At 29.9% G+C, this 22,601-nt stretch overlaps 3 protein-coding genes across 3 annotated transcripts; 1 reads left to right on the plus strand and 2 right to left on the minus strand.

Annotated features, from left to right (window-relative positions):
* Positions 1-3,187: 3,187 nt before the first annotated feature.
* LOC107959383 (stress-response A/B barrel domain-containing protein At5g22580) lies at positions 3,188-4,307 on the plus strand. The gene is made up of 2 exons (XM_016895437.2): positions 3,188-3,552; positions 3,911-4,307. The coding sequence occupies exons 1-2, from the start codon at positions 3,434-3,436 to the stop codon at positions 4,107-4,109; spliced, it is 318 nt and encodes a 105-aa protein (XP_016750926.1). The 5' UTR covers positions 3,188-3,433; the 3' UTR covers positions 4,110-4,307.
* A 9,561-nt stretch (positions 4,308-13,868) lies between these two features.
* On the minus strand, positions 13,869-15,225 carry LOC107961391 (uncharacterized). Its single transcript, XM_016897535.2, has one exon. It carries the CDS (start codon positions 14,898-14,900, stop codon positions 13,998-14,000), a length of 903 nt encoding a protein of 300 aa, XP_016753024.2. The 5' UTR covers positions 14,901-15,225; the 3' UTR covers positions 13,869-13,997.
* Positions 15,226-20,365: 5,140 nt separating this feature from the next.
* Positions 20,366-21,880, minus strand: LOC107959384 (uncharacterized). Its single transcript, XM_016895438.2, has 3 exons — positions 21,596-21,880; positions 21,388-21,491; positions 20,366-20,668 (listed from the first exon to the last, which is right to left on the minus strand). The coding sequence occupies exons 1-3, from the start codon at positions 21,760-21,762 to the stop codon at positions 20,637-20,639; spliced, it is 303 nt and encodes a 100-aa protein (XP_016750927.1). The 5' UTR covers positions 21,763-21,880; the 3' UTR covers positions 20,366-20,636.
* Positions 21,881-22,601: the final 721 nt, after the last annotated feature.

The raw sequence follows: 22,601 nt of genomic DNA on the forward strand, positions 1-22,601 counted from the left end.
TCATGTAAAAATTTTGAAATAAATTTCTCTTTAAATCAGATTTGTGGTTACGAAACCACTATTCCTATAACCTTGAATTTAGGCCATTACAAATATAAACTTTATCACAACCTGAGCTTATTCAATTTTTTAATAGTATATGAAATAAATTGATACATTTAATAATATTAATAGAAGGACTAATTAAATCCGATCACTCTAATATTGAGTACACCCTAAGTCGCTTAACCCTTTTTTCTTTTTCTTTTTTTTTTATATTTCCATCCAACTTTACTTCTTCTTCTTATTATTTATAAGAGAAAGGATTGTATGGAACAGTGATTCCATGTTATTTTTATTACTTTCCAATAGAAGAACGACAAATTAATTTTTTATTCCTGATTTTCAATTTTTTCCTCTTTACAAAATTTAAATCAAACTAAAAATGTTAAAAATCAGGAAAAAAAATTTAATTTATCATTCTCGTATTGGAAAAGATAAAGATAATATGAAATTATAATTTTATACAACCCTTTCTCTATTTTACAAATGTGATTTTTATTAAATTTTCTATTTACAAGCGAAGGCAGTTCTAGATAAGATTTAATTGTTCTCTTGAGATATTTATTGAAATATTTATTTTTAATTTTTAATTTGTTTAATATTAAAATATAGTAAAATGTAGAGTATTAAGTAAAATTTCAGAAAGAGGCAGCTCAATAAATATAATGTCTGTCATTTAAATATTAAATAAGATTGTAAAAAATAATTTAAAAATCAAATTCCAATCTTAACTTTTAATTTAATGGTACTAGGTGTTCATCTTAAAAATTAATTTTATAAGTCCAATCACCTTGTATATAATTATATTTATTAAATAAGTAAATTTTCAAACCGGTCTATTATTTAAATCATATTGATATAAAATATTAAATGATTAAAATTTTTTATATAAAATAAATAATTAAAAAGTTTAAATTTATATTAAATTTAATATGTATAATTTATATGAATAAAATATAAAAAATTATGATTAAATCGTTAAAATATTAATAGACGGGTGGATGTAAAATTATTTTAATTTACATCTATATAAATAATCTTTCCCATGATTTATAAATTTTTTTCTTCGACAAAAGAAAGAAAGTGGGCATATGGGGTGACCATGGGAAGTGGGCACCCATTGTCGCTAATGGACCAACTATCGCTTTCAAACCTCAGATGGGTGCAGTGGGGATGAACGGCTGATGATGTAGGATGCTTTTGAATTGAATCTGACAGAGTTTGACTGTACCAGGCTTTTAGTAATAATAATCTGAGTTTTTTAGGCCCGCAGTTCCGCTGGTACTCAAATACTTATTCCTTGCACGAGGGCAGGCCGCTTCCCCATTATGTCGGTTCATAAATCCATATTTAAATTTGATTTGAGTTAAAATTTTATTTTTTATCAAATAGAAAGTAGTTCAGATCGTTGAATTCATCTCCCGGAAGAGGATTTCTGTTCACCAAAGGTCTGCAGTAAAGTTTTTGATGGTTGTTCCAAACAAAGATGTTGAATCTTTGGTTTCATGAGATAAGTTTCTCTCCTATATTAGACTTTGAATAACAAAAAATCAACAAGGTTGTGAGTTCATCATAGAAGCAAGTTTTGAGTTCCTTCATTTTATTAGATGATTAATGTGCAAGGTTGATCGATATCATGGGATTTTGACTTGGTAAGATCAATCATTGATGGGAAACATAATTGCAGGTCCATATATATGACTCCTCAATTATTGCTCTACCTTCCATTTCACTGTTTCAATTCATAGTATTTTAGAAAAAACAATCCCAAGAATATAATTTATGAATATACACTTCCATATTCATATTTGAATGTCTCACATATAAATATATATTTTTAAATTAGATAAATTATTTATATAACCTTTCATTGTACGAGAGCTTCAATTTAAGAAATCCAATAAATTCATGCAATTTCTGATTTCATTTTATAAAGGAAAGCATAAGCTTAAAACGTTTGATATAAAAGTCGAAAGAAATTAACCTTACAGCTTGGCTGGTAATTTGAATAAAAGAGCTGGATATCAGAATCATGGTACCTACCGTAGTTAGCAGTGATTAATCACAAGTGCTTTTAAGGAGGGAAATGTTTGGTCATGTAATATTATTTATCAAATTTAATTAATAGAAAGGCTGAGGCTGACCCACACATATTTCTTTCAGAGTGGATTTTGTAGATTATAATAATGCATGTAGACTAAATCATGCAAGCAAACAAAAGAACATATCATCCTCAATCAGTGTTCAAAATTATAAAAGCTTAGGCAAATTTTGCAGAAACTTGTCGTTTAATTTCTTGCATTTACTTTAATACAAATCTGAAACAAATCCTTTTGGTTTGACTAATGAAATAATCCCAAAGAAAAAGGTATTTAACAAAATCAAAATGAATCAACGTGGAGCAAAGTGTATACTTAATAAATCATCGATGTTTCCTTGATATAGCTGATATGACCCGAATTTGCTTTCATGGTGCTTCAAACTCTGTAAGAAAAAGAAGAAACTAAAGATTCCTTAAAGATAAGTATGGTGAAATGTCATCCATGAACTGCAGCTTGAACAAATTTGAACCTTGGAGCCACATGGGAAGGACATGGACAAAAGTCTAACAATAAGCATTGTGCTCTAAATTTCTCATAGAAAAGGAAAGAAACAAAAGAGTTCAATCAATTTCACTCCCCAACTCCCCCATATTGAAAAGACGCAAATTAGACCATGTGTTTAAACTTATATTATTCGGATTTAAGTGACTATGAATATTCAACATAATTATTGAAAAATATCAGGGTACACGTTTTGGAATCATATGTTTTCAGAGATCTGTTCCAATAGTTTTAAAAAAGAAAAGAATTATGTAATAATTGGAGGATATGAGAGAATAATAATAAAAGAGAGAAAGGAGGGTGTGTAGTGTGATGCCAATGGCCTAGAAAATCAGGTGACATGATATCTCAAGTTTCAAGAAAAAAACGATGAAATGGAACTATTATGAGTGATGACCAACATTTCATGTGCAAAAGCAAAAGGGAAAGGGACAATGAGCTGAGGACAATATTCACAGTGAAATGGCTGAGCAGTGGGTCTCACCGCCCATGCAAATCTGTACCTCTCCATATATTGAAATGCAGATCTTGTCTAACAAAGGAGAGACTAATGAGTCTGATCCCTTTAGGTCATGGTTGGTAATTACAAACGGTGAATTATTATTATTATTATTTTTTGGGGGGCACCTTCACACTGTTTAAGTTGACACCAAAATAACTTTGGGTTTTTGTGTATAAATTTGTCTAGTTATTTTCATTGGTTAGCTGCTTCAAACTTTTTTTTAAACCCTCAAAGCTTCACAAGGTTTTTCTTTCTTTTCTTTTCTTTTCTTTTTTAGGGATAAATAATGGGAGGGTTCAAGCATCTTGTTGTTGTGAAGTTCAAGGAAGATGTGGTGGTGGAGGAGATTTTGAAAGGTATGGAAAAGCTGGTTTCTGAGGTTGATGCTGTCAAGTCCTTTGAATGGTGAGCTTCTTCTTCTTCTTCTTTTTAATCTTTTAGATAATTTTGCATGCTTGTATTTGCTGCTCTTTCATTGACTTGGTCGAAAGAAAATGAAGTAAATAAACAAATAGCTCTGTTGGTTTCAAAAAACTGAAAGAATAAAGGGTTCAAAATCAGTCACAGAATTGAAACTCAAGTACACAGTAATAAGGCCAAAGAAAGTGAGAAAACAACTGAACATTTGGGGGTTTCTTCATATTTTTGATGTTATTGCAAATCCCAGAGTTGCCATTACTTTGTGGTTTAAAAGGTTTTTGTACTTTAAATTGGATTTTAACAAAAATCAATAGAAAAACATGAAGTGAATGTGTTGAAACAGGGGACAGGACATAGAAAGCCAAGAGATGCTTAGACAAGGATACACTCATGCCTTCTTGATGACGTTCGAAAAGAAAGAAGATTACACTGCATTTACCAGCCATCCCAGTCACATTGAATTCTCCGCCACTTTTGTTACTGCCATTGACAAGTTCGTGGTGCTTGATTTCCCTTCGGTTCTTGCAAAATCTCCGGCTTGATCTGCAAGAAAGAAAAAAGCTACCCAGGAATTTAAGTGTTTTGAGTATTTGTTATGTTTAATCTCTCTGTTGTTTGCATCTCTATGTTTTCTGCTTATGTGTTATGGCTTTCTGCCATTGCTATCAATTCCCCAATAATCACAATTTGTATTATTGATATGCAAAAATTCACATGCATTTTGCTTCTTTTTCTCTGAACTCTGGGCTTCACATATTACGATTCCGACATAAGCTACGTGTTGTGGATGCATGCTGTAAAAAAGGAGGAGTAAATTATGCAGTTCACTTGAAATGAGAATGGAATATTAATTATTGCAATTTATTTTCATACAAAAGTTAGATTTTAATCTGATGAAGCATGCAGTTGAATACACATACTCATTGGTTATTAAAATGAAAAAGTTATTACAAATTATAAAAAAAATTCAAAAGCTTCTGGAATATAAACTTATTTACATTTTATAAAAGTATAAATATATATAAATAAATAATTTATTTAATTTATATCTTGATTTATATGAAGTGGTAGTTAAAACATTGATCTGACACTTTTTTTGTTCAAATTTAAACCTTTGTCACCTCATCCCACCTCAAATATTGTATAAAATTACTTAATTAAAATTTTATAAAATCACAAAAAAACCCAATAAATAATAAAAAATATAAAATCTTCTATAAATTTTAAAAATTTTAAAAACAAATAAAAAAGTGAAAAATAATTGAAACTTACAGCAAATATATATATTTGATCGTGATTAGCATTGATCGACAACGATTTTTAATTGTTGGTTAATACTAATCAAACGAATCAAAGTTGGTAATTTTTTAAAGTTTTATTATTTATTCTTTTAAGTTTAATTAAATTCTTTTACTTTTCTTTTATTTGTTTCGAATTTTCTAAAATTTTAGCTAAATATTTTAAATTTTTTTTGAATATTTTGTGGTTTTATAAAATTTAAAAAAAATACTTTTTTTTTCAATTTTTATTATTTTTATATTATGTGGTAGGTACATCTAGCTAATGAAATGATTTTTATTGTTTTTTTTATTGGTTGCTGAAGGGGTCTGTTTTATTGTTGATTTTGTTCGTCTGTTGTGGTGTTGTGGGCAGATTTTATCTTGCTATTTTTTTATTGGTTTGGGTAGATCATGGAAGTTACTTTGTTTTGTTTCTTCTTCTGTTGTTTTAATGAATATATATTCTCCTTGTTGAGGGAAAAAAACAAAAGTAGAGAATTAAAGGAAAAGTTATTTTGTAATTAATTGAAGGAGGTGTTGAGGTCTCCATCTTCACAAATTAAATACGTGGAGAGGTAAGCCAAATTTCCAACCTTACTTTATATTTATTTCTAATACATATGAGATTTGGTAGTCTATCTTTGAAATTGCATGCATAAATATGGCGATGTCTATGGAAAGAAAATCGTGGCATTATGCATTTGTGCAATGGTGGTGAGCTCATTCTTGATTGGAAATGCAACATCAACACCGACACCAACACCAACATTTGAAGAGGAAAAACATGCAGTTGCGTGCAGTCGAGGACATTGCCTACCACCTCCCAATCCTTCTTCTGATAGAGGCTGCCAAGCATCCAACAGATGCCGAACCACACCACCCTAGAAATGAACAACTTTATTCCTTATCATTGTCTTTACTATTTATTTGCCTACGTTTATTTTTATTTATATCATGGAATAAATAAATAATATGAATAAACTAATTTACTATTTGAAGTGCGTCTTTTTATAAGGATTTTCTTCTTCTTTTTTCTTTCTTTTATGCAAAGTGAGGACTTAAATTCAAATTTATTAAATTATTTTTTAAAAAAATATTGAAAAATCTAAAATTTCAAATTTTAAAATTCTGTTAACCAATTTCTTTTATTTGAAAATCAGATCTGGAGTCCATTAATACGTTGCTAGTGAAAATTGCAACGGTTTGGGGCTTTTTTTTTACTTGGGCCTAGGCAATGGGTTTTGGGTAGTGGCCTCCAGACAGGTTTGGCGTCCTAAAAACCTGCCGAGAAAATGCACACATACCTCGTATATAATATATATTATGTTGTTTTTCGTGCAATACATAGATTGATTGTTTCAAATAAATTTAATTTAATACTTTTTTTTTGAATTATAATAACCGGACAAAGTCTAAATAACAAATGCAACAAGTACAACTTGAACCTAGGCCACACTTAGAGCAGTAAATACCCTTAACCATCAAGCCATCACATGGATTCAATTTAAATACTATTATTTTAGTACATATAATAAATAATGAAATATATAGCATGAATCTAATTAATAATATATGAAATATGTACGATATTAAAATTTTAAAAAATAGATTAAATTGTTTATCATTGTGTTTTTATCAATCTTAAGTCAATATCGAGTTAACTGTGACATCACCTCAATCAAATATATTATCAAATATATACAATTGATAGAGGTGATAAAGAATGCACAATAAAATTAAAATGTAAAAAACTTCAAAATAAAACTTTAATAGTAAGTTAAAGGTTTTACTACTATATAATTGATGCAGATTTGAATGTCACTAATGAATAGTTTTATTAATTTTTTTAAATAGAAAGACTAAAGTATGTAGAATAATATAACTTATTTTAATTACAAATAAATATTTTCGTAATTTCTCTAACTGAGTTAAGATTTGATTGATGGGTGATACCAACTCAATAAAAATCTTAACAAGTAGTATAAATAATACAATGATTAAACGAATTCATACTGATAACTAAAAACAAAATAAAATCAAATCTAAACTTAAGGGAATTCATTAATTATCTCGAAACAATTAATTTTTTTGGAAGTGAAATTCATTAATTAGAAGAAGAAAGCGGCTAGATAAAATAATTTTCTTTTTTAGATCTCCAAACAATTAATTAAACATTAGTAGTGAAAAAAATCCATGAAAATCAATAAAAATGGGTTACTGATAGAGCTGATCATGGGTCGGGTCACTCAACCCGGCTCGAAGTGTAACACCCCTTAACCCCAAACCGTTACCGGAACGAGGTTATGAGGTATTACCGGACATATCAGACAACTTACGAATAATTTACAATTAATATAACTTTCTTAGTATAATATAATAATTAAGTCCCTATCTTGAACTCTCGAAGTTCAAACACGTATTAAAAGTAGAACGGGACTTGTTCGAGTATTCTAATTTTTTTTTTATAAAAATTTCGGCAGCATTTTTGCTTATTTTACCTAAACCTCCTACAAATTCAAACCAAAACAACCAACACCAATATTTCACATTCATATACTAATATTTATATTATTAACAAAATTTTAATTTAATAATTATCATAGCATCATTCAAAATTGATTAAAAACTTCATTCATTTAACAACTTAATGTTCATGTATCAAAATATCATGTACTTTCCTTACCATTTCATTTAACCATCTAAATCTTATAATTCATCCTTCACTACTCAAAGTAATATACATATTCAAGTGACTAAACAATACCTATGTACATGCCATCTTTACCCAAAAGAAAAATATCCATCACAAAGTTTGTGTTGGAGTCGGGATTGTTCTGGATGCTGAGCCGGGACACTTGACTTCTACTAACCTGCGCACGGAAACAACCGTACGCTGAGTATGGATATACTCAGTGGTATTACTATAAATCAAGACTATTTAACAATAATAAATTACAAACATCAACCATAAATTTTATAATTATTTAAACTACTTTTATATAAAATTATTTTACTTCATAAATCTTAAATTCATAATTTATTTTTCTCATACTAACTCAATTCATAATTTAGTTCATACATTCTTTCTCGTACTTTTCAATAGTGCTAAAACAAATAATCTCATTTTCAAAATTTCATTTCAATTATTTACCTTATTAACAAAGCTCGGACTATGACAGATACGCGGATTCCATCCAAACACACCAGAATGTCCAACCCAAACACACCCGGAATATTGTAAATACTCCATAACACACCGGTATAATATATCCTCCCAAACACACCAATAAGGCATTAAATGCCTATTCGGATAAACCGAAGTATATAATGATAGAAACATCTTCTCGACCGAACTACAATCTCTTCATCACATCACAAATCCAATGGCATGCCATTTGTGTCGAATCTAGTCCGACAAGTTAATAGGGTATTATTTTATTTTTTTTTCTAATTTCAATTTCATTTACACAAAAATTATTCAATACTGATTCAATTCAAATATCTATTATCTTAATTCATATACAAATTAATTTTCACACAAGTGTATACCATCAACATCATACATTTGTCACAATTTATTTATTTTCAATCAATACACTTTTCAAATAATCACATATTCCATAATTCACTTATTCAATTCAATTTGATTCAATTTATATCACTTTCATTTTCACTCAATATTCATATCGATTTCACATACTTACCTCAAGTCTTATTTACCATACATAACAATTAAAATTTCAGCAATCAATAATAATTAAAATTTGAATTATAGTAATACACACCGTAATTCTCCCGTTTTAGTCCTCGATGACTTTCTCCTTTCCTTTCGATGCTGATGCTTCCGGTTCTTTGTTGGCTACGAAAATAATAGTAATTTACATTATTATTTACAGCATTAATTATAATAAATAATTAAATTTCTAAACAACTCCTACCTTATTCCCAATTTAATCCTAACTAAACTTAATTATTTTCTTAATCCAATTCACTCTCTTTTTCTATTCAAATTTTGTCTAACCTTATATTTAACTATAAAATTTCCAGCATATTTCCCTAATTTCGAAATTTCTTCAATTTAGTCCCTACAACATAAAACTTATAGCCTAGTTTACAATTTAATCCCTTAATCAATTCTAACTTAGAATGCATTCAATTAAATCCCTAATTCCATAATTTTTCCAACATGAACCCTACTTGGAAACATATGAACTCTTGAACTATCAACTTAATTTCATCAAAATCTTGTTTCAAAGCTCCTAAAACATCAAAATTAACTAAAAAAGACTTAATTGACTTACCAAATTAACTCCAAGCTTCAAATCCTTAGTTTTCTCTTTTATTTTTCTTTCCCTTTTTCTTTCTCTTTTTCTCCCCTGCTTCCCGTTTTCAATTCTGTTTATATTTGCTTTTGTTTCTTTATTTCTTTAATTCTTTTATACTTTATTATTTTATTAACATAATATAATATTAATATAATATATTAAAATATCTTTTACTTTAATATTAAGTAAATTAATAATTATATAACAAGTATACATATTTATATTATTACAAATGTCATTATCTAATTTGCTTATTAAATAAAAATCTCATGATTTAATTAATACAATTAATAATTATAAATATTTTTATACTTACATTATAAGTAATTAAATATTTAAATTACAAATGTACCCATACAATTCTTACACATGTATATTTTATTACCATACAATTGTCTTATATTTAATTTATTTATAATATATTATCAATTAAATAATCATAACAATTTAATATAAAACCATAATAATAATCATTACAATATATAAAACCTAAAAAAAATCTTTGATTTTATTTCACCAATATGCCACCTCATTTGTAGTCAATGGCTTAATTGCCATTTTAATCCTTTTTATTTTCTATTGCTTTATATTAAACTTTTACCTTTTATTCAATTTAATCCTTTTTATTGCTTACTCTAAATTAAGCTAAATTCACTTAATTAGATCCTAATTAGACACACCACTAGGCTCATAAATATTTTTAATAATTATTTTCGAACTTATTTCACTAAGACAGAGGCCCTATAACTCACTTTTTCGGCGCCCGTGAATTTCAGGTCATTACACGAAGGCCCGCCTAAAAAATAGGAGGGTTTGAGTAAAAATATAGGCCCGAAAAATGGGCTTGGACAAAAAATGAGGCCTGTTTAGAAAATGGGCTGGGTCTCGGGTAAAATTTTTTTAGCCCAGCCCAGCCCGAATTATATACTAGATATTTTATTTTTAATCATTTTTAATTGTTGACAATTTAATTTAGCTTATAATTTATAGTTTGTTATAAAATTAAATATATTGATTTGTTAATGTATAGATATTTTGGTTGATTGATTATATTTTGCAGGTTTTTTGTGTTGTTGGTGATGTTGTTTGGTGCTGTTTTTTTATGTTGTTTTGGTGCTATTTTGATGCTATTTTTTGTGGGGTTTTATTGTTCTTTCACAGCTATTTATTATGTTGTCTGTTGTTGTTTTTAATATTATTTGGATATTGTGAAACTTTTGTTTTACTATTAATTTTGTTATTATTTTAGTTCTAACTTGTTTCAATTTTAATATAACCACTTTTTATTATATTTTCAATTTGTGTCTTGTTTTAAGAATTGTTTTAGTATATTTTTTTATTTGTTTCTTGTTTTAATATTTGTTTTTATGTTTTTAAATGTATTTAATTTATTACATTTTAAATTTTTTATTTAATAAAATAAATTAAAAAAATTAATTTGGGCCAGGTCGGGTCAAACTTGGGCTTAGTAAATTTATTTTGAGCCAAATTTAGACAATTTTTTAGGCTCATATTTTGAATCGGGTCAAGCCCAAGCCCAAGCCCAAAAAAGGGGCACAAAGTATCCATTTGCTTTTCAGTCATGAATCTTAACTGATTAATGCCCAAATCTTTTTCCGTAAATTGTTGTAAGTTTATAATAAATTTCTAAATAGGCTTTCGAAAGTTCAAAATTTTCTTCCATTCTTTGCGTGACTATAATTTTGAAGCGCCTTCATTGCGGTGGCAAAATGTAATAGGAGCTCGTGGGCCTTCATACCAGAAATTTGAAAAATTATAATTAAGCTCTTTATTTTAAAAAGTTAATTATGCTTTCAAAACTTTAAAATTTTAATTAAACTTATAAAAATTTCAAAAAGCCTAATTAATCTTCTGAATTTTTTTTAAAACTTTAATTAGAACTCTAAAATTTTTAAAATTTTAATTAATCTCTTCTGAATTTAATGATATTATTATTGTGCTAATTTATGCTTTTGTAAAGTTTTAATTTAATGATAAAATGGGAGTCTTAAAACTTTTGAAAGTTCCATGACTAGACTTTTATCATTTACAGATTTGACTTAATTTTATTTTGGATTTAATTCAATTATGTGTTGTTTGTCTATATGAAATGAATGTATATAGTTTATATAACATTTAGTAATTTGTCAAACATAGATGCAAATTTTGTAAGAGGTGGTGAACTCCCCACTAAGGAAGGTCTTGTTGGGCCAAGTGTTGGAGATGTAACAAATTGATGTGAAAGGAAAAGAGTTGAAGAATTAAAGCATTTTTGGTGGGTTTTAGAGTTTGATTGCCAAATTGCCGACTAAATTGAAGAAGGGAGAAAAAGATGTGTAGAAGTTGAAAAGATTGATCCCAATGCACCAACAATTTGGTTTTTTATTCTTTACTTTTAAATCACAATCATTTCCAAATGGATATTATTTTACAACTTCTATAATTAACTATAAAACCAATGATGATGATGATGGTTATTTTATCTTTTTACCAAATTCCATGCTTATTGATTTTGCAATCTCAAGAGAAAAATTTATGTTATGCAACTTTTTCATCGTCATTTTTTTAAATTTTTAATAATAATTGAACAAGTTTTTTATTTTATTTTATTGACATATAATTTTAATAATTTTTTTTACCTTGAATCCAAAACCTTAAATTCTAAACCCTGAATCTAGAATTCTAAACTTAAAATTTCTCATTAGCTTTGACGGTATTAAAAAAAAATGATATAATATATTATTGCTCGATGTTAATTTTATAAACTTAAAAAGTAAATTAAAATGAAATAAAATTCTTTGAACTTCATTTTTTAACAACTAAAATGATACGGATTCAAATATATTTGAATGTATTTTTTTTTATTTGAAGGTCGAGAAAAAGTTATACTTAGAGTAATTTTTATATAAAAAAATAAAAATTACTAATTCTTACATTTACAAAATAATTTTTTATACAAAAATAGAAGCATACAATACACAGTGTTAAACTTAAGATGTAATTTAAGGAATAATAGTTTCATAGGTACATAAAAATAATATTAATTTATGAATATGAATTATTAACGTATAAAAAATTATACAAATATAAAATCTTTTAAATATGATTATATCATATACAAAAGAACAAGGGTAAAATGATGTTTGAAGCGTTAAACAAAAGAATTTGCGGATGAAAACCAAAGGGTCTGTAAAATTTAAACAAAAAGCATGCTATTATGACTATTCATTGTCGTCTTCAAAATCAGCAATGTCTTTAATGTTTAGGAAAATCAAGGCTGCTCCAGGGATTGATTCAGAAGTTGAAGTTCATTGCCATCTAGAAATTCAACATGACTGACTTGAATCATAAGAACATTCAGAGACGGTAGAATTGACTTTAATCTACTCTCCACAACTAAAGCAATACCAATATTTGAATACAAACCATAACTCGGTCCATTTATGCTATCTTTAATAGGTTTATATTCGAATTTCTTTTACTTCAAAAGAAAATAATAATAGTAATATTCCCAATTTTAGTGCCAGTTTGAGTTTGAAAACAACCTTTTAATCCATATATTCATAACAAATGACAAAAGAATGTGAGCCAGCACAACCCCAATAATTGACATTGGACATATGTGTTCATCCTCTGCAGTTTTGTGGTTGGCTGTTAATTAAAGACTCCCACTTTCCTCTCAACATTCTCTTTTAAGTACCATAAATCAAGTTTTGTCTTTATTTTGGAGCATTGATCATGGATGTGGTGGCCACCTCATTTTAAGCATTGCCTAATGGTTACAATAACTGCTCATACAACAGACTTCTACTCTATCCGTCTAATTCTGAGTTAACACGTAACATACATACACAAGGGTAGTGCCAACGTTACTCTTTACCCATTGGATGCCATTTAGTACTTCCTTAGCTTCGCCTGATGATGCCTAAAATATTAGTGCCATTTCTAGTTGAACTGAACCGTAAAGTGTCCTTGGCAAAAAGTTTTGCTTCTTGCTTGTGGACCAAGTATTTATTCCAAAGGATGTAGGGGACCATGGTTATTGCTAAAGAGGGGTAGGGGTCCTACGAAATAGCGGACTACTATCTTTTGATGACAAGACGGTATCAAAGATGCTAAATCCAAGCTTTGCTCAAAGCACTTGTTAGGATGTTTATATGGATGGAACAAAGCATGCGCATATTCACGATTATATTTTCATAATTGCTCGCTAATCAAATATGACTTACAATATATGTCCGCAATCCATATGGTATTAACCCAACTTCAGAAAATTACCCAACAAAAAAACAAACGATGGTCATTACCTTGAGAGTGATGTGGCTAATAAACCATGAGATTTATATAATTTCCTTAATGGAAATGGAAAAATACTTGTATATGGTCAAATTGTTAGTGATCATTATCAGGAGATTCCCAACTTTATTTTGTCCTTTTAGGGCCAAAGCAATCTTCCTTGATATATCCAAATGCAAATCTTCACGGGTGTCCTTAAAATCCAGAAAATAAAAATAAAAATAAAGAGCTTGTTTGCGCTGTCCTTTAGTTTACTACCTTTTCAGTTATTTGAACCTCACAATAATGTCTTACATTCATTTTTTTTTTCTGGCATCAGTGCCACAATCCTATAATTAATTGGACCAATTTTTTCACTGTCCTGAATCTTGAGGAAGGAGATAAGAAAGAAGAAAACGAATGAAATTTATTATGTTTTCTAGATTTTTTATTTTTGATGTTCGATCATTGGTACAGCTAAATCCTTTAAAAAAAATTGAAATATTAAAGCAAATAAACAAACATAAAGAAAAAGTCGGTTTCTTTTTTTTTATGTGTTCTTACAGGCATAAATCAACAACGAGAATTCAACTTTATCTTCATCTTTGTGCACCCACTTCTCCTCCAACCAAAGCCGGCTATCCAATCCACTTCTTGTCCTAAACATGAAAACGGCTGAACCGGCGGCAGGATTGAAGAACCAGTCATGCACATCCCACATCAGATCAACCAGCAATCCATCAACAAATATCGTCTGGTTTCCTCTAAAATTCCATTGCAGTCTCTTGACCCGAATCACCGTCTTGTTATCGATACAAACCGACAGGACCGGATGCTTTAGGTCTCCGTGTTCTCCGCTACATCTTATCAAAATATCATGTGAAATGCCTGTATCACAAAACTGAGCCTTGGTGAAATAAAGGGTATTGCCCGAACAATGTTCTAGTCGAGAAACGAGGGAGGATTTTGCTACTGGGATTGTGCTTGTGAACCTCTTGTTGATTTCTTCTTCGGCCGTATCACCTAAAATGAGGCCTATCTCTGAATCAACCGTGACTATGACATAGAACCCATTAACCGGTTCAGGTCCTGCATTATACTTAGCGGCTGAAAGATCCCAAAAGATTTCTATATTTGAATGGTCGGATTCGATCGTTTTGCTGCCTTTCATTTTCCTGAAAATCCTCAAATTGGTGTTGAGCTTGAAACAGGGCCAAGGGTCGTGGTTGAAGTTGATGCTTAGGCCTTGACCCGTTTGATTCTTGCACCAACTGACTTTGATCAAGTACTGCTTATTCTGGGCTGATAGAATGACTTTGTAAGTGGCGGCGACTGCGTTCTGGACTGAAGGGACAAGGCTTGGAGTGATACAAGCATTGGTTGAATAGCTAGAACATGAAGGATGAGAAACATGTACTGCGGTTTCATTGAAACAAGATATGATGTTTCTCATGCTGCCGGTTAATAATACAGTATTAAAGATTGATATATCAAATCAAAAGCTTCTTTCTTCTTGGGGATTCATGAGAGAGAGCAAGATCTCAAGGTTTGGAGAGATGGGTCTTTCTCTTTTGGCTTGTCCTAAGCAAATATGAAAATGTTAGAAAACTGGACAAGGTTGGTACTTTTTTGAACTATCTCTCCCTGCTTTCGATAATTTTAAAGAAGAAGTTTATGTCAATGGAAATACAAAATAACAGAAGACAGGCAACAGCAGGGAATTCAGGTTATCTGACAAATCTGTATTAAATATGAATCTACTGTATGGCACGAATGCAAGTAAAGAAAAATAATTACAACACAATCCGATATGAAATAATAATTTAAATATAAAATTTTCTATAAAAACAATTATTAAAAATTATGTAAATATAATATTTTAAATACAATTATAACCCTTTAAAAAAATAAGAACATGACATGAGTTGAATCGAGTTTTACCTGATCTGAATACCAGCACTTAATTTTGTGACGTGATCATGGATGCTTTTAATTCCTTAACTATGCTTTTTGTTAATATATATAAATATATAAACTGCAATCCCATTTATGTAACAGGAGAAACACGATATACATTTAAAAAAAAAGTACTTTTATTAATTAAATAAAAATCTAAATTGAGTTCAAACTTGATTGAAGTTGAACGAGATAAATAACATGGTGTATCTAAGTTATATATATATATATATAAAAGATGAATTTTGAAGGCAGATTTTTAGTTGATGAGTAAATAAGTGGGATGTGGGATAATTATAATAGTGAATATTTGACCCCCACAAAATGAATTTATAGCCTCTACTACACCACCAACTACTGCTGCTTGTAACACATCCATGATTAAAAGCAACTAAAACTTTTTCTTCTAATTTCCCTCTTAATTATTGAATATATTTTCCCCATTTTTATTTAGTTTCGTGGTCTGATCAACTAAAGATTTTTTAGTTTCTTATTAACTCTTAACTTGATAGCTTATTAATTTATTATTTGCAACTATCATTTTTATATTAATATTTATATCTTTTATAATTAGATATTTTTCAACTCTTTTTAAGAGAATTATTTTATCGTTTGCTTAAGAGCTAGAGTTTGGAGAAAAAATTATATGAAAAATAATAGTCATAAACATACAATTTTCTTAAACTAAAGCTGCCACCCTAGCTGGCATTATATATTTTCTACCTAAAATCTTAGTAAAAGAAAAAAACTCTTTTAAGAACACTACTAAAAAGTGAAATAGAAAAATTCATACCATTGGTTAAAAGTCATACAGGAATTCGGTTTAATCTAATTAAATCATGATTTCATTTTTCAAAAAAAATTAATTCCAATTTAATATTTACTTCATGACTTTTTTATACTAAAGAAACCCTATTAATTACTATAGTTTCTGAGCCTCATAACATTTTATGATCGTTTGTTTCATTGGTCCGTTATATCATCAGTCACTTACAATAATCCATGCTCATAAATTGGGCACTTAATTTATTATGTTTTCATTTTTCCTTTTTTGGTTTAATCTTCCAGTTTTGAGAGATCGATACAGTTCAAGGCATAACTTTAATCTTCGTTTGACTTCTAGAACAGTATAAATCCAAACCTTTTATATATATATTTATTATTTGCTACATGAAGCAATTGTTAAGCTAAAGCTGTAATTTTCACGTAAAAAGCAAAGCACTGAGTACCTAATTCACAAATTTAACAAAACGTAAAAGCACCAAAGCAGAAAAAGAAAAAAAAGAACAATGGAATCCACATTAATAAGTGAAAATGGAACAAATGATCAGTCCAATTAGTATTCATTTTTCACAATCATTAACATCTAGGGTTAATTGAAATTACTGCTTACAGTTTTTTCTCTTTAAAAAAGAGTGTTAATATTCCCATATTTTCCTTGATGAATTTTTACGTAATCTCTTATTAATTTCAACCTATAATCCGACAGAATATTGAACCAATCAAAACTGAAATATATGATAACTTAAACCGGGCCATTTAATCACAAATTGGTAGTTGTTGTAAGCAATGTTTACAGAATCGCTGCCCTTTGTTTCGAATGTCCAGAGTTGACTATTGTTAGAATGTTAGTTTGAGACAGCTCCAGCACATGAATATTAATAGAGGAGCTACCTAGATTCTAAAATTTACTGATTGCATGCATGGTTAGAAAACTTGGAGGAAATTACAAAACACACCTGGTTTAAAATTCCACCTCATGTGTTAAATATATACTATATGGTAGCTTCTTGGCAGTATATATTTCCTTGTCGATGGAAATAAAATAAAATAAAGTACTGAGCAATGACTATACTGTTAATATTATATGCCCATTTCTTGCTTACTTCGTGAAAAGATTTATCTACTTGCTCACGTTTCCTACATGTTCTTGTACCAAAATCCACATTCTTATGCATCCCTAGATTTTCATATGTATGCACTCAATGTTGCAAATCTTCTTTCATCTCACCTATATATATATTTAAAATATAATTCTTCATTTATTTAAAAAAAAAATCTTCCGACACCTATATTTAATAGACATTCGGACATGAATATAAAAGCATGATCTTATAAATAAATAAAAATTAAATATATATACATGTATTGAGTACATAAATTCATATCCAACTCCCACTTACAAATTTAAATAACATAAATTATAGTACATTTTAAGTGAAGAAATTTATTCCAAAAAATAAGATGCAATACAGACATTATATATATAGCTAGTTATTGATCAAAAGTAACTTTAATAATTAGGTATAAGTTTCATGTTTTATGTACAATTTCTGCCATATATAAATGATAATGCTGAGCGTGTTAAGCGGGATCTCAATTCGTAATCATCCTTAGTTCAATGGTGGGGAAGTGTTGTCGAAGATATTGTTGTACATTTTAAGCCCACAAAAATGTTAAAATAAGTTTTACATATGAAGATTGCAAAAAGTCGTTATTACATGCTTGTATATAAAGCGAAATTATACTTACTGTCATATCCATCGAAATCCTTCAAATCTCCCCTCCATATCTCATCATGGTTATCCCTTTTCCTTTAAAATGATTTTATATTTGCTAGATTTCGACTTCCCATTAGGTAAATCATCAGATAAATACGAGTCATTCAGTTAATTTATTATGCATAATGAATGTTGCAACATCATTGTAAATTTACAGTAATCAATGGTATAGACAACTGGATAAGAACTTTGCACATAATGAAATTATTTTGAAAGAGAGTGCGGGAGGAAGTGAGACTACATAGAAAGATTCAACAACAGAATCCCAATTTTAATGGCTATGGATCATAAATGAGGCGATGGAAACAAGTATGATAGCGAGACAAAGAAGCTTTTCATTCAATGTAGGCCTGAGAGTGAAATGTGTGCACGGCTTTGCCAAAACACACAAATGCAAGGGATGAAAAGGACCTTTAAATGCGAGATGATTCATCATCCACTTAACCCTTAAGGTAACTTTGTTTGTATTTTTTCCCTTATTGAGTTCTGCTCGTCGCAATAAGTATCAACTTATGCAGTTAGGTAGCACAAGTATATAATTCAATACTGACATGTGGTTAAAGTCCTTTACTTTTGCAACTATCCTTGTAATGGGCAAAACCCTTTCTATTTCTTTCCTCCACCCCCAAGCTCTACCAACCTACTAGATAACGATGCAAGGAAATAAACACAAACACGACATGAATTGTCCAGTCTAGTACCAGGTATGCCATTGCTTTTGGATGCCTGTCTAGCACTTAAGGTGAACCAGCAAGAAAGATCGTCTCAACTGGCTTCTCTATATCCTATTCATTTTTTTTGTTTAAACATCTACGATAATGTATATTTCCCTAAACACTAGCTTATTAAGGCGGTGAACCGTTAAAGGGTTATAACTGATTCTCAAAAACCACCCAAGGCTTTTTTTTTGTCTCATTTCTCAAATTCAACCACATTGATTGACATAAAATGACACGAGGTTAGACCCTGTTCTTCATTTTAGAAAATAATCAGCCACAGCAACTAGCAGATAAATCAGGGAACTGAATCCCATGTGCTACAAAAGGCAACATATCCTGAAGTGAACTCTCACAATGAATAACATACATTACTTTCCTCTAATTGTTTTTCACGGTTTTACCTATCCTCCATGATAGGGTTTCTAAAAAGTTTTTAATATCTCAAGCTCAATGCTACTTAGCGATTCTAACAAATTGTTAGTCAATAATCATCTTTTAAAGTTATCAAGTTTTAAGCAGAAAATGGATTTTGAATGCCTGAAAGCCTTCTCTTTTGCCCTACCACCAAGGAAAAGCAGCTGAATTACATCTATCAACCACCGCCCCCCCCCCCAAAAAAAAAAGAAAAAAAAAAGAGAAAATACTACATCCAGATTTATCATCTATCATCTTACAATGCAATCTGCCATAACTAATACTGGAAGCACAAAAACAAGCACAGCTAAGAAAACTTACCTAACAATCACCAATACTTATTTGATAGAAACTCCATGTACAGCATTCCTAATTAGCAACATTGAAACGTATTAAGAGAAACAGTATGAACGACCAAATGGGTATCCTGACCTCTTTTCTTTGTAATGCTAATCATATTAATGAAAATTTCAATTTTTAGCTACATCATATTCCCTCAAGGACAAACCTTAAATGCCTAGGCAATGAAAATTGGGATGCCAAGAAATTTGCAAGGAATTTTTCACGATGTAGTCAAATTACCAGACCACAATCACAAGAATCGTGTATAAGGTAATACTGAGCATGTATGTAGCAGCAATAAAATGATAAATAGATCAACAATATTGGGCTGAAGAGAAGAATTCAAATGTAATTTGGATTCAATATCACTACACCAAAGGAAAATAATTTACTATAAGATTTTGAAAAAAAAAAAAAAACAACCGGATGAAAAGGTGATTCCAGAAACAATTCTATTTAGATTCAATCAACTAGAAGACAACTTAGTATTTGCTCTATTACACTGTTTAGATGCAGCCATGATTTATAACCAAGGAGAATTCCTTTTAGGTCCAAGGTTGTGCAACTTACAAAATAAAAAGACTAAGTATTGGAATATCTCAGAATTTTTTTAAACCCCCCACATAGGATTAAAATTTCCCAAATGCAAAATACAAGTTTTTGAGTGCCTCATGACCTTTTATTGTTCCATGGTCAACTCAAACTTCCAAACAAATGACTAAGCTTTAAAATCAAGTATACCTTCCTCATTTCACAAAGACAAACATCTATATTACAGCATTTGCCAACTTTAAGCCAATAAAAATAAAAATTCTTAAAATATGAGCACAATAATGTCGGCAACACCAACATTTATTTCATTTTTATAGATCAATTTGAAGCACTATCCACTACTCATCAACATAAACATAACAAGAAGGTCAAAATTGGATGCCATGATGGATTTATTTTGTATTCAGATGATTAGTAGTACACTAGCACTTTAAGAAAAGAAACCATGCATTGAATGTAAATTAAAATCATTAAAACCTGAGAAGATTACAAGAGTCACTTACACCCACCAACTAATTAAATGTAGGTCAATAAAACACATTCAGCCAATTGATTCCCTGAAAAGCTGCGTTCTGAATTATAGAATGAAGTAAGCAGCACTGCTACTATGAAAGAAGTAAACTCAACCTCTACAACCGCTTGCTACTAGATGGGACTGATATAGTTAGCAAATCGACCTGTCATCCGCAAAAAGACATATCATAGATAAAAGTCGTTCATATTTATACACATAACAAAGAATGAATTCATTACCTGCCAAGTGATTTGAAAATGATGACAATATCTATTAACCAGACAATAAAAGCATACATTATCTCACATTTTACCTTTATGCTTCTAAGAAATGCTGGTTGTCTACCTATGACAACAGATACCAGACAGAAAATTTCCATTTCACTCACCGCATTAGCAACTTTAGGAGTGAATTGTCCCCCAATTACACCGAAAGTACTGAATAAACTGATTAAGTATCTTCCACTAAAACAATAATTATTCACAAAGCTTAATCCAAAGAACAAATTCTTGAATGCACTGCCCTCATTGCTTCTAAAGTGCTAATAAGCTGAGCTTTGAATATATGAATATATGACCCATTGGTTAAAATTTAACAGGGTTCCCAACGAGGATAACTGTTGGCAACTGCTGAGTGGCTCAAAGGTACATAAGCATGTAAGCAAAAACTGCTACCTAGAGCTAAACTCTAGTTGAAATTGTGGGATTTTCAGCCAGTACTAGCTCCATAGAATGAGGAATGAACAGCGGTTGAACCAGATATCAAAGCTTGAAGTTTTTGGATTAAAGTATCTAATCAAATCATGTTCTCTGAGCAAGCACGATGCGTAAAAACAGAGTGCCTAAACCGAAAATTGTAAGAAAAAACAAAAACTGGAAATACCTGCAGCACAACTATTAGCATCGGAAGGAAGCTTGGAAACAAGGCAAGCCGATGCAACCGCACTGTGAAGCGGTTGAAGAGTGCTTAGTTCTCGTCGAACGAACCTTGAAGAGATAACTCAAAAGAAACCAAAATTAAACAACGAGCACGTAAAGAAAAACCCATCATTCTAGTAGCAAAGAAGCATAAAGGGAATAAAAAAAAGTACCGAGAAAGGGAGGGAGGAGAAATCCGGGTCTGATGAAGACTGAAATTGGATCGAAGTGAAGAACTTGGACCTGAAAATGAGATTTTGGTTCTTGCTATTGTCGATGTTGTTGCTGTTCGGAGAATTGGACGAAGAAAAGAAGATCTCGATGCAATTGTAGCTGCCATTTCTTTGTTCTCTCGATTGGAATTTGGGAGTTTGGAACCCAGATAACAGTGAAAAGCCTCTGCAAAACCCTGCCTCCTAGTAAACCACTAAACCAGTGAATTGGGTCGTCTCTTTTCTGGCTCATTTGGATTGGTTTAACCCACTGGATCTTAAAGTCCACCAAAGCAAGCCCATTTGCTTCTCACATAATAATTATCCAGACTCTATACATAAGCGAAATAAATTCTTGTATTATGTCAAAAAGTTGATTTAATTTAATTTTTAATTTTTATGTGTATTTTATGATTTATGTTTAATTTATTAATTATTTTTTTAATAATATTATTTTTAAAGTTGTATTGGTGTATTCAATAATTCCATTAAAATCACGAAAAGAAGAGGAAAAGAAATGGATAAATCGTTTTAATAGAGGATGTATCCATATGTGTCCATATGCATGTTAAAATAAAATTTTCCATTCAAACTCAAAAGGTCAAAGGAATCGTTCAACGGAGGAATAATACTCATGCACAAGCTTAAGGTTGATTGTTAGTCTTGGTATGGTTTGCATGACAATCAACACCAAGCTCTCGTGGCTTTTAGATCATTTAAATTGATTAAAAGTTCAATTTATGTTATTAATCTTTTTCCTCGGGGAAGTTAGAATCGGCAAAAGTATTATAGAAGCTATTGTATTAGAAGTTAGATTGTATTTTTGACTTTTGTTTATTTAAAAAAGAGAAAATTAATCATTGCTTGTTAGATTAAAAAGCAATGTGGTCTTTTATGTTAAAATTTTCTTTATTTTTACCACTAAAAAACGGATGCGGCTAATATGATAACAAGATAATTGCTAGTG

Source organism: Gossypium hirsutum, chromosome A05 (genome assembly GCF_007990345.1).
Source record: "Gossypium hirsutum isolate 1008001.06 chromosome A05, Gossypium_hirsutum_v2.1, whole genome shotgun sequence".
In the NCBI taxonomy this organism is placed as follows: domain Eukaryota; kingdom Viridiplantae; phylum Streptophyta; class Magnoliopsida; order Malvales; family Malvaceae; genus Gossypium; species Gossypium hirsutum.